Genomic DNA, 13,508 nt, shown 5'->3' on the forward strand with positions numbered 1-13,508 from the left:
CACATACATATGTGGGCAATTTCAGCCCCCATCTGCCATTTCTTCGCTTTGGTTTTTCGAAAGCTCACAGAGCGGAGAGTATGCATAGCCTTTATACATAGGATTTTTTTTAAAAAATATTCCTACCTCCATGCTTTATAAACAGGACCCTTAATGCCATGTGACTTTAAAGCACTGTTTAAGTGAAAAAAGCAAGGTTTTGTTGACAGATGTTGCTGGAATTTGAATATATACAGATTAAGACTTGGATGCAGTTTGGCATTTGCCCCAGTCTGTTGTGGATGATTTTGGATTCAATCAAATGCAACAATTTTGGATTCAGTACACCCCTAACACTGGGGCAATAAATATAATATTAGAATGTAATGTGCCAACATTAGGGTGTGCTTTCCCTGTTGGTGAAGCAGTGAGGCCTGTATTCCTCCGGTACTGGCTCTATAGAATTACATGCAGCATGTTTGGTCTTGTAAGGCTACAATAGTAATGCACCCCTGTAATTCACTGTGAAGTTCCACATTTTTGTGGGGTTTTATATCAGCCTTTAGTTGTGCATCTATAACACCCAACTTGTTACTTTATTATTACTGCCAGCAACTACAATTTATTTGGCTGTGGGGGAGTTTAGGTACTAGGATTGGCTGTAGGCTTCTAGGATTCATAGTTTAATTACAGCTCTAGCTGGTGGATAAAAATACAGTGAAACCTCAATTTTTTTATACCCTGATTTTAAGTTTTTCTGCATTTTACTGTTTTTTGTGACCAACATATAAGACATAATGCATTTCCCTGCATTTTTAATGCATTTCCAGTGTATTGTGGCCCCACCAGAACTATGTAGCCCTGATTTCTAAAGGTCACAGTCCACCTGTTTTAAAAAATACAAGTATGGGACCTATTATCCAGAATGCAGAGGACCTGGGGCTTTCTGAATAAGGGGACTTTCCATAATTTGGATCTCCGTACCTTAAGTCTACTAAAAAAATATTTAACATTAATTAAACTCAATAGGATTGTTTTGCCTCTGACAAAGATTCATTATATCTTAGTTTGGATCAAGTACAAGGTTCTGTTTTATTATTACAGAGAAAAAGGAAATCATTTTCAAAAAATTGAATTATTTGATTAAAATGGAGTCTATAGGAGACGGCCTTCCTGTAAATCAGAGAGTTCTGGATAACAGGTTTCTGGATAACGAGTGCTCAGAACCAAGCCTATCTGTTATATTCCAACTTTCCTGCTTTGAATCCTGGCATTCATTCTTGTGTTTGGACAAGATGATTCAGTTTCCCAATTTAGTATCGCTGCATCTGTCTGACCAGGCTTCTGCAACAGCAACACATTCCTGGCAGTTCTGGTTGGCTGGGGGAATTGGGGACAGAAGAAGAATGCATCGCTAGCTTAGCCTCCCTAGTAAACAAGAGAAGTCGTTTCTCAATCCCCTGACCTGCACCTGTATTGGAGCTCTGTTCAACGCTTCCACGGCAATATACTTTTATCATGTTCCTTCCAGGCAATAAAACACTAAACGAATTCTGTCACCATAGGCTAATGTCATCCTTACAGATTTCCTTTTACCTAGCAGCAACATTTGTTGATAGAAAGCAAGTTTTGAGTTATGAAGAACTGGCCTGATCGGTCGGCACCGCTATATGTTAAGTGTCCAAAAGATTTAGAGGGTAAAAATGATCTTTTGGTAAAGTCCCCTGTACCCCCCTCAGTGGCGCCTAAGGGGTCTGATGCCGCCTCTTTGTTACTTCTCCCTTGATGGGCTTCAGTCTGCTTCAGTCTTCCGTTCACTGTGCATCTGTGCCTGCAGGGCTTAAATCTGGAACCCATAATGTCCAGCAACGTTTATACTACCTTTTCATGATGGATTGGTTTTGACTGAAGGGAAGGGAAGAAGGAGGGGGGAAGAAAGGGCTAGTTGGAATTAAGAAGGAGGGAGATATGTTATGGACCCCTCCTCTCTACTTCATCAGCCTAGGCGACCCAATCAGAAGAAGCACCAGGCCAATTTCATTTGAGTTCCCTCCTTAACAACCCAAAATGAGGAGTGAAAGAAAAGGAGGAAGGATTGGAGCATTATTCAGGAAGGCTGCTGAGTTCAGAAGCGCACACTCTGTTTGATGCTGCTGGGAGGTGCAACTTATTCTCCTTATTGTGCTGGCATTCCCACATTGCCTTCCATTTTGTTTGCCTAGCTTGGACTGCATCTTATTTCTAACAGAGAGTTGGCATACATAAGATTTTATCATCATCATCTTACAGACACCTGGGGGCGGTTCACATCTGGGCATCAACAAGTAAGGACCAGTCCAACTAAGATGAAAGAAGAAGGAGTATGCCCTGACTCCCCTGAAGGCAGCATGGTAACCAGCGAGGAAGAGGCTGATCGCCAACAGAGGAAGGCTATACGTAAGCGTACGATTCTGGTGGGCAAACCAAGTGAGGGCAGAGTGCCCCTTTCACCTCCGTGCAAGCGCAATAAGAGGAGCCCTCATATAGAAACCTTTGAGGATGTACACACTCAGAGAATCATTGCCAACGTGAGGGAGCGGCAGCGTACCCAGTCCCTGAATGATGCCTTTGCAGAGCTGAGGAAGATCATTCCCACCTTGCCATCCGATAAACTCAGCAAGATACAGACCCTGAAGCTGGCTTCACGTTATATTGATTTCCTCTACCAGGTCTTGCAGAGCGATGAGCTGGACCACAAGATAGCCAGTTGCAACTACCTTGCTCATGAGAGGCTCAGCTATGCCTTTTCTGTCTGGAGAATGGAAGGTGCATGGTCCATGTCAACCACTCACTGATCCCTCAGCTGGTGCCCCTCCTGCCTGCCATTTCAGAAGGTATGTGCGGGAAACTACCACACTCCTTGGGAGAGGTTTCCAAGCTTTTTCTGTGGAGTCAACATTAATTACATATCTCCGATTCTTCCCATATCCAAATGCTGAAGAATTCTGCTTCATTCTGGATTCTCACTATTTCTGGCTGTAGAGACACACACGCATACATACGCACAGACACACACACAGATGTACACAAGTCTTGGACTATATCTTGGCTTTGTTAGTGTTTACTAATGACTGACTCTCTGCACTGGAAAAACATGAGGGAAATGTTTAGGAAAGGGATAAAGGAAAAGCACTAAAGCTCTTAATACAACAATTAGAAGTTTGAGAATTTGGGTTTTAAATAAATGCTTAAAAAAGAGCAATATCATCCCACATATCCAGCCAAACTATCAACTACACAAAGATCCAAACACGTGGCCTAGCCTCTGAGAAGTGCGGCTTCCTACATCCTTTAGCAGTTTGAGGGCTGTTGGTGGATGTTGGGAGTTGTAGTTCCCAGCGGCTGGAGCATCAGGACTCCCCATCCCTCCCATAAACAAATCTTTCTTATGCCATCCAGATGTGAGGCTTTAATTAGATAATGCCTTCCTGCTGTGGGACACAAACCATCTACACCTTCATGTCGCTGTCAGCACCTACTATTCCACTATATCTGGCAGTGTTTTACATATAACTATATATGAAGATAAATTTATTGCAAAGTTCTGCATTCAGTAGCAGAAATACTTTCTAATTCTGCATTAGAACAATAAATATAATACATTCATATTTTTTTCCAAAGCAAAACAAAGCCATAGAATTCTGCATGGCATCAGAGCGCTGGTTCTGTGTCCAATACATGAGAGCGGCTACTGACTAGTATGAAATCCCATTTGCTCACAGTGGATATTATGTAACAGGAAGGCATGGTCGGCCTAGGGCATATTTTCACTTTTCATTCCTTATTACGCTTGCTGTACAGGAACCAGAGACCCTGTGTTTTCACCATTACCCCAGCAGCCTTACAGGCTATACTAATTTATTCCCATAAGAACTGGGACCTACAACAATAAATGAGCTTAGCACACTTCAGAGGGTAACTCTATACAGGCTGATGTCAGCATATAAACTGCTCAACATGGTGCACAGTGGCCTGTGAGTACAATACACCGGAGCTGGTATTTCCCTTTGGAGCCCCCCTGCCGACCCCAGTGTCCAGCACCTTTACCTGTAGGAATATTACTCAGCCTTGAAGCTTTTAACATTAATACTGACACAAACCCTGGTAAAATAACCTAAAATGATGATTTAGCATCAGAAATAATCTAAGCAATTTTACAGCTCTCCTACCTGCACATGTTTTAATTTGTTGCCTTTCTATTCCACCTCAACTCCAACTAGCTTTATGGTTGCTATGGTCACTGACCCCAGTAACTGGAAAATAAATTGATTTTGAGAAAATCACACAGCCGTGTTCGAATTGAAACTCCTAACTAGACAGTTGCAGAACACTTACTATACAGTAAAACAAGGAAATTCAGCTGCAGATTGCGTTATAGTTTCTCTGACTATATTATAATAGAAAATAATTTCAATTAAATTCCTCTTTATAATGTTATAAAATGATAGTTCCGTCTCTCTGTACCATTATGTACAGAGCCAACAACTATAGTACTAACATTGCATGTTTTACACCCACTGCTCACCCATTCTGTACAGCACACAGACTTGAAGTCAAGTGGAGCAATTCCGCAGCAACGTGATTGGTGCTTACACGTCCCATAGAAATTACTGGAAAAATCAGTTTGTCCCAATAGTGTTCCAGGCACTTCTAGATAAATAGTAGCTGCAGTAACTAAAGTGCCGAAAGTAATGTTTCCATGAGTAGCAGGTTAGAGGAGGCCATATAAAAATATTTTCAAGGTAAATAACAATCTTAATGCTGATAGAAATGATCCCTCCCACTCCCTGACAATCATTTCCTACAGGTTATTCTAAACTCCCTGATAACCCCTCCCCCCTTGTTTTCTTCTAGTTCAGAGGCAGTGCAATTTTTATTGGCAGATTTTTTATTTTTTTTTTAAAAAATCAAACATATTTTGATTTTGCCCTGGATTTTCCATACCATAGAGCTTACAATCTAAGTTGCTTGAGGCACAGGTAGATTTAAGCAAGTTGCCCAAGTCCCAAGAAATCAAACCAAAAGGTCCCTGAGGGAAAACCAATTGCCTTACAAGTCACACTGTGCTTATTCATTGGGTCCTAAATGTCTTTCCTTTTCCCTAATTTTCGGATGACTCTTTACCAATCTCAGCTCCACTTACTGCTACTTACACTGACCTTTATAGAAACTGAAGCACCTCGTTCCTGTATGGCTGATTTACCGTCCATGCCATGACATGATAGCACAATAACCCGGGGTGATTTGCGTGTAGGGGTGCCCAAACTGCAGCTCTCCCAGAATATTTTCATGCTATTTAAAGGTTGAACATCACAGGGTAATAGAATAAAGGACCTGGATTTATTGACTGCCACCATTTTGCACATCTTCTTTCTCTGCTTCTTTTTATCTGACCGCACTATAACTAACCGACGAGCATGTTTCCTTCTACCTTTGCCAAATACACTTTTACCCTGTGCTGATAAAAGAAATAGGAAACAAACAGCCACAGCTATATTCCTCTGATTGCAATATTTATTCCAAAATTTATATAAAAATGCTTTTCCTTGTTGTGGTCATTTATATCTATTGTTTCATCCTTAATCCCCAGGGAAGTCTGTAAGTCCCCAGCTTGGCCCATATCATTGTCTAACTACAACTTCATTGTTACCTCACTTTGCATTGCTAAATCTCATTTTCCTTCCATTAAGAATATGGAAATAGGCAAGTGGGTTATTGGTCTGTTTATTATCACCCTGTATATAAAGTGTCAGAGTGTATTATGTTACCAGTAGTAGGACATAATGGAGGTTATATATTAGTTTGAGCTCTCCATGGGGAAGACGTTTTATTAGACACGTCCATTTACAGAGACAAATGTCAAAATCATGTTTGTTTAATTAACACTTGACCTTTCTGCTCCTGTAGGGACCTTTAGCAAATCGGAAACCAATGAGCTGCAGGCTTCCTTTTTCTCACAAAGCTGCCGCTTATTTGGGTTTCGTATGTGAGTGCAGGTTTCAGCCACAGGGTCTCTGCGTGGGGTATAGCTGGGAACAAGCTGGATATTTAGGCTCACAGCACCCATTCTGCCCTTCCCTGCACCCCTGTGTCCAGCAAGGGGCTCTGTACATTAAGAGCTGTGTGTATATCATTCATTATGACTTTCGGTCCAGATGCCCCATTTAAATACAACTCACAATTTATTGTGACGGAGCTCAAGCATTTTGATATAAATATACAGGGAAAGAACTAATAAAAGTATTTTATGTATTAGTATTAGATGTTTTTCATCTAAATAATGATGAATACTGGTGTAAATCAGATTTAGAATGTACAGAGGTCTCCAGCAGTGCTGCTGGTCCCTTTGTTACCCAAAAATTATCAATATAAAATAATTCCCTGCATAGATTTCCCCATGTTGGTACATACGTATTACACTTGTCATTTGATGACATCTGTTTATTCAATTTTTATTAATTTATTTCAATTCATTTACTGAAATAATGATCATATTTTAATAAAACTGCCTGTATAACATGATAGCATGAGTCACGGGAAAAACCTGCAGAACATACACACACATATGTCTTTATCTATCTATATCTACACATATATCTATATCTATATAGATAGAAATTGCATGTTTTGAACATATCCTAATTCTATATTATCCAGATTTAAATGATTGTAATGTAACTGTACATAGGTCTCTCTCTCTCTCTCTCTCTCTCTCTCTCTATATATATATATATATATATATAAACCTGTTATCCAGAATGGTCAAGACCTGGAGTTTTCCGGAAAAGGGGTCTTTCTGTAATTTAGATTTCCATACCTCTACTTAAAAATTCTTAACATTAAATAAACCCAATAGGGTTGTTTTGCCTCCAATATGGATAACTTATATCTTAGTTGGTAATTTACTTGGGATCAAGTACAAGGTAGTGTTTTATTATTTTTTTTTTTTATAAATTTTGAATTATTTGATTGAAATGGAGTCTATGGGAAATGACCTTCTTATAATTTGTAGCTCTCTAGATAATTGGTTTCCAGACAACGGATCTTATACCTCTATACATCGCTAGGCTTAGTTAGCTGTATCAATTCAATGCAGGAGCAGCACTCCCATTAAATGGCTGTGGATACATTTATATCACATCACTCTGTATATACACATATTTATTGCTTACATGTCTCATTTACTCATTGATGACTGACAATATATATATATATTTTTTGCGATCTTTGCAGTTTGGGGGATCAAACGTCTACAAACATGAATTTAGCAGATCTTTTAAAAAATCGGGGATGTTTCTAGAAAATACAGCTAGAAGTTCTGCCACGACCACTGAATATAAATGTGCAGCCCAGCCACTTACATGTATTAGACGTGCCCCTGATTGTTCAGATGATCAGAATTAATTTAAAAAGTCAAATGTAACTATAAAGTCAACAGGCTTCGGGAGGGATAAACTAGGTTTTATTGAAGTGAAATCAAATCACTTTTAAACATATAATGGCTTTGGAAAAAAATACTGTTATCACTTTCCAGTTTTATAAAAGGTATAGTTAGTAAATAATGCATGGTATGGTACATTAACTCTGTCATTGCCACAGGTTTTGGTTTGCTGCTATAAATAAATAAATATATATATATATATATATATATATATATATATTTGCTGATGGTTTCTTGATATATACTGCATATATGTTGTGGCTATAAACCAGAGTAGTATTCTTTGTACCTAAGCCCTTCTCCTGCATGCCAGCTGTTGTACAGACACAGACAGAATCATTGCCTGGGCGAAATTTGTGGGCACTGTAGTTCTATTCAGCCAGGGGTGCATGTATGACAACCCCATTACTGCGCCGCACTGATAATCCTAATACCATTAGTTATGATTTGTGGAGTAAAACATGTCAAGGATTCCCTTTCCCCTCAGGAAACACAATATATTGTACTGCAGAGAGCTCTGTGTCTCAGCTTCCTATTAGATCCCACTACTGAACCAAATGAAACGTTAAAGTGAACATAAATCTTGCTATTGATCTATTTTTCTATCTTTCCTATTTTTCAAAAAAGAGGATTACAAACCTTGAGGCCAACTGCCTATTAGCAGATATACAGGATTATTTCATAAACTGTCAGTTTAGAGGATGATACCGAGCAAATGTTCATGTCCACCTAACAGGCAGCATCCCTAGGTGAATCTTTGCTCAGCCCAGAGCGCTTAATATCACTATTTCCCATAGATAGTGAAGAAGAAATTGGGTGCTGGGAATAGGAAATTCTCATAGAGAGAGAGGAACCTGCTTTTCTCCCCGAGGTTTTCCTTGGGAAAGTCACTTTATCTTTCAGTATCCGGATCCCAAAAACCCTGTAATACTAATAATTGGAAAGCCCATGGGAATCTGAAAGCATGCATTGAAAACATTGTGTCCACGCTGAACAAATATACTTTACTAATTGTGTTATGATTTGTACAATTGTGTTATGATTGGTAAGGCGTAATATAACCTGTTAGTACTTCCTGCAGTGAAACGGTTAAATCAGATGATATGAGGAGGTACAGGAGCTTCTGGTGAAATTAGACTTGCCATTAAATATGGTTTAATTATATAACATTGTATCAACAGTGTTTGTAAGGAGTTATGTAATGTAGCCACCTATTGCAGCACAAATACAGGGGCATTCATGTATAAGTTCCCAATACCTGGGCAGTCCCATCTCAGTACTATCCTTTAAACTAAATAATAATATTATTATTATTATAATTAATAATAATAAACCTATATCAATATATATTTATATATATATATATACCCAATAGTAATAATAACAGCAACAACAGCAAAAATAATAAATGTATTATTATTGAGAAAGGCCTCCAGTTGAGACTGAAACATCGGATTTTTGTATTTCATCATGTAATAATAAACATATAATTATTTTTAGCATCTCAAGAGAGTGCTGATCCATTCACAATTCTATACATACAAATATATATATATATATAGTTTTTTTTTATATGTAACCTCCATATCTATTTTCAATACTCATTGCTCCTTGAATTATTATTAAATAAAGGCTGTCATTACTCCGTGACAGTATATATTTTGAATCACTATATAAACCCTTTTCTTTTAAAAATATATTTTCCGTAAAGCCTATAAGGAGGTGCACTATGTTTGCTCCACTACAACAATGAGCATAAACATCAACAAAAATCATGATGAAGGGGCTAGTCCCCGAAACGTTTGCTGGATCTCACTGATATGAAAAAAAAGATGTGAAGTTTTTGCGCAAGAAGCATTGAAGTGAATTATGCCTTTGTTGATGTTTACAATAGATATATATATTGCATTCCTTATGCATTTTTGAATTCCAGCTGTATATATCTTATTCCTGTTAGTATTTCATAGGCGCGTGAGGAGCGTTGCATTTAGCGCAGACACTGAGTTTAAGTTTATATTTCACATTAAATCACGAGATCTCTTTCCTGCTGAGACCCTTAGATGTATATTTTGCTTTATCCCTGTAGTACAGTCTCCATAAACTAGTGAAATGCTTCATTAAAACTTTCATTTGATCAGTAAACGAATGTCAAAAAGCAATTTCTAGGTATTCTGTGCATCTCTAAATTTGTTTGACACAGAGATATTTTGGAAGTAAAATAACCGAAAAAAAAAAATTATCTAAAAAAAAAAATTGGCATCACTTTAGTTACAGATGTAGCTCTGTGTCGGTTTAAATATAAAGAATACTTACAGAGTTGGATATTATTGAAGTCATTGGTTCTACAGGGACTGAGAAGAGCAAACAGGCTTAGGGGTAGGTTTTTCAAGGGAAGAAAAGAACATTCTCTTTATAACATATTCCCCAAACCATGTCACTGCTATGTGTATTCACTAGAGATTTGTCTCCCTTAGATCAGCATTCTCCTTGTTGCCTGTTGCTAATGCAAGGGCTGCCATCAACGTGCCCCCATGACAGCATTTCAGTGCCATCCTTCCAAGTGCAAGGAGAAGCTGTCAGCCGCCTCTTTGCTGTGGCAGGTGATTGGAAACTGCATAACTGACAGTTCTTTGGGTCCCTGAGGGTGGGACACACACGTATCTCAGAAATTTTTTCAAAGGGGGTGACTGATTTTGCGGCAACCTTGTTAGAAACACGTTGTGCCACTGGGCAACCATTTCCTGTTCACCAGAATGGGACATGACTCTCGGCGCAAATGGACTTCCACAAGATCCCCATCATTCCTCAACAACCAAATATTCCCCCTCTTCCACTGGTCTTTCCCAAATCCACTACATAAGAGTACACTAACCTTTTCTAACCTACATGCTTGGGTTTAATGTACTCTGGAGGTATGTGCTATTAAAACATACTTAGATCTTAAATCCATAAATATTTAATATAGAACATAATAGAACAGTCACATGTAAGTGTAATTCACTTCCCATTGCCACCACCTTACTTCTTGTGCCGTCAGTCTGTTGCTCCTTGACGGAACAGGTTTCAGGCTGAAGTCTATATGGGGCTTTTTACCCAAAGGTGCCTCACTTTATATATAAACAGAGGAAATCCATATTCAGATTTCAAAAAAGAAAAAGAATTCTTTGACAAACCATAATAATGGCATTGTATTTCTTAAGGATATTGTATCCTTTATTATGGAGCCATGCTTCCCTGCAGATTAAAGGAAAAGCAAGTTAGCTGAATAATAACAATAAAATGATGTATATATAAGCTCTTGGTGCTGAATCAATCACCTCTTCTTTCTATATGTCAGGCAATACAATTTCATGCAAAGTCATGAGCACCATCCACTACACTGACATGAAAATAAAAGGCCATTTGCCCACAATCTGAATATCAGGCTATCTGCTCGCACTTTTTCAATGCCCACAAAAAGCCTGAAACAGCCACCTTTTGCCTCCTACACACTATACATGTAAATGACAAATGCCACCCTTGTTTGTTAGACATACAGCAGTACTGGCACTTTCAGCCACTTGCCCATTAAGGGGGAAGGGGAAAAATTTGGACATTTTTCCATATGACAAAAAATACCTACAATCCACTCTGTTTCAATGGCCTTAGTCTATAGCAGGGGTGGGCAGACCTTTTTCATCGTCAATAAACCGATGACCAGGGAATGCGGAAGTGTGGTGTGAATGCGTACATACACTGCGTTGCCACCCCCGGCTTCATCGTGGTCCACTAGAAATCCTCGGGGGATTGACTGGTGGACCGCAATCAACGTATTGGCCACCCCTGGTCTATAGTATTTGAAATAAGTAGATGAATATCATTCATATTTTACAAACAAATATTACTTTTGAATTGCTATTTTATGAGTAAAACGTGGGAATCTTGTTAATAGTTACCAGTCCATTAGTATAGTCACATGCCATATATATTGGCAACAATCATATTTTTAACAGATTTGTAACTAAGCTAGCTAGCATATATCCATTGCACATCTAAGCTGGGATACTGTATGTCAATGGCTAAACAATCCTATCAGGTTTTGGTTTTATGTTTAAATATACTTGTAATAGCCTGAAGGCGTGGTGCTCACAATATGGAAGGGAATATCCCTTATCTGGAAAACATCAGCATTGTTGAACATAGATCCCATACCTGTGTATATATACAGTATATACACACACACACATGTGGGGGGGGGTTACTTTTTCAGCATAAGAACAGATTTGGCAAATTCTTTACACATAAAAATACAATGTGCCCCAGCCTTATAAGGGTACTTACGTATATTTAAGGAAATCTTAATTACCAGCCCAGTTCTGTAGCTGTTATTGTGCTAAACAAAATCAACAAATGACTTTTATTGGGTCTAAACAACTGACTTTGCAAAAATGCAGTTTTGAATCAACCCAACAACATATACAGGTCCCTGGGGTGAACATTTTTGTATTTAGAATGTGATACGAAGAAGGATTGTGTGTAATATAAAAGTATGGGGACCTGCGGGGATTGCTTGGTTCTGTTAATGTTGCAGGCGCCTGGAGTTGTGCGCTCTCTGACGGGCAGTGCCATTGATCTCAGCTTGCAGTGGGAGATGTTAAAGTAGCCAGATGTTATTTGCCACCACAGGCCAGATGTATACTGTTTGAACTGTTTTATGTGATATAAACCCAGGCTTTCTTTTAACATACCTATTTTACTCACTCTGCGTGCATTTAATGACTTTTTGAAAGTATAATATTAGGGTCACATGGGGGACTTTTTCACCAAATCTGATTCTTTGTTGGTTCCTGTAGTTAGAGAGTTACGTATCAAACACATGTCGTATGGAAGGTCCTGGGGTGCTGTGGTAGGTGCCGATGGGCCCTTAGGGTGACATTGCTGATGCCACTATTGTATTTAGTTTCCTTTACCACATGGCAATTAACTTATCTGCCACTAATCACCAACCACAGACTTGATACAATAAAGTAGCCAATTTTAACCTACCCTAAGCCTTGCTTGGAGTCAATATATGAACTATATATCATGTTAGAGTCTGTGTTTTTGCTTAAAGGCACTGGGGCACGTGACAGAAACCAAAAGGAGGCTTTATTTAGATGTAATAAACCTACATGAAATGTAGAAATGAAAGGAAGACACACTGGCATGACCAGAAAGCTACACAAGCACAAGGTAGTAGAAGCATCAGAGAGCAGATGATTGTATTGCTTCTGCATAGCACCAATCTGATGGGATTAATGCTGCCCTAATGTCATGACTTGGGCTGACAAGCTGAGACAGAGGCAGACGTGCATGTTTGCATTGAAATAACCTCAGTCTCATCACAGCCTGACCCAAAGAACAAAACAATGAGAATGGTTCCACGTCCTTATAGCTAGAGTGTATGGCAACCCAGTCCAGAACTGTGCGCTACAACCAGATAGCACAGAGAGGAGACCATGCCATACAACTAACTCTATCACTGGAATTTCCATTCTAAAAATTGGGAGCGTATGTTTCAGCTGGGTTTTTAATTCAGCCATAAAGTGAAGTCACTAAGTGTGGTGCCAAAGGTAAGAGGAGGAAGGTTTTGACATGAAATCTATTAGAATGCCTGATTATTTATCTAAATGTATTGGTTTGGCCCAGCACAGTATTTCAGGCACAGAGGGGAGTTTGAACAACAGTACTAGGATCCAGCACTAAAAGAAAATCAGATTGGGCAACTACTATAAAATGAAAATGTAATATAAGATTTACCGCATTTCTAAACATGTTAATATGATCAAAATATAATCATTTATGTTTTAATCCTTTTTTAATTGTTTTTATTTTTTAATCCTAATTTTTTTAAATCCTAATTTTTAAAGGATATTTAATCCTCTTATTTTGTGAAATAACCAAACTTCTTCAGTATTCCCCGCTCAGCAATCTGTCTCTCTTCATGCAGGGTGGGGATTTAGGACAGATACATTGGTGTGTGCTCCCTTTGATTAGACAATGTATTAGAGCTAACTGCCTTTCAAAATAA

General features: G+C 38.6%; 1 protein-coding gene across 2 annotated transcripts in view; it reads left to right on the forward strand.

Annotated features, from left to right (window-relative positions):
• Positions 1-2,043: 2,043 nt before the first annotated feature.
• twist2 (twist family bHLH transcription factor 2) overlaps positions 2,044-13,508 on the forward strand; it is a 44,676-nt gene continuing 33,211 nt past the window's right edge. Inside the window, exon 1 of one of the 2 annotated variants that reach the window (XM_012956323.3) lies at positions 2,044-2,852. In XM_012956323.3, the coding sequence (XP_012811777.1) occupies positions 2,325-2,813 (489 nt within the window). In that variant the 5' untranslated portion in view covers positions 2,044-2,324 and the 3' untranslated portion in view covers positions 2,814-2,852. Of the gene's footprint in view, positions 2,853-13,508 lie in introns of those variants that run through there. The other variant, NM_001103209.1, reaches the window with a different exon arrangement.

The sequence above is a fragment of the Xenopus tropicalis genome, chromosome 2 (genome assembly GCF_000004195.4).
Source record: "Xenopus tropicalis strain Nigerian chromosome 2, UCB_Xtro_10.0, whole genome shotgun sequence".
In the NCBI taxonomy this organism is placed as follows: Eukaryota; Metazoa; Chordata; class Amphibia; order Anura; family Pipidae; genus Xenopus; species Xenopus tropicalis.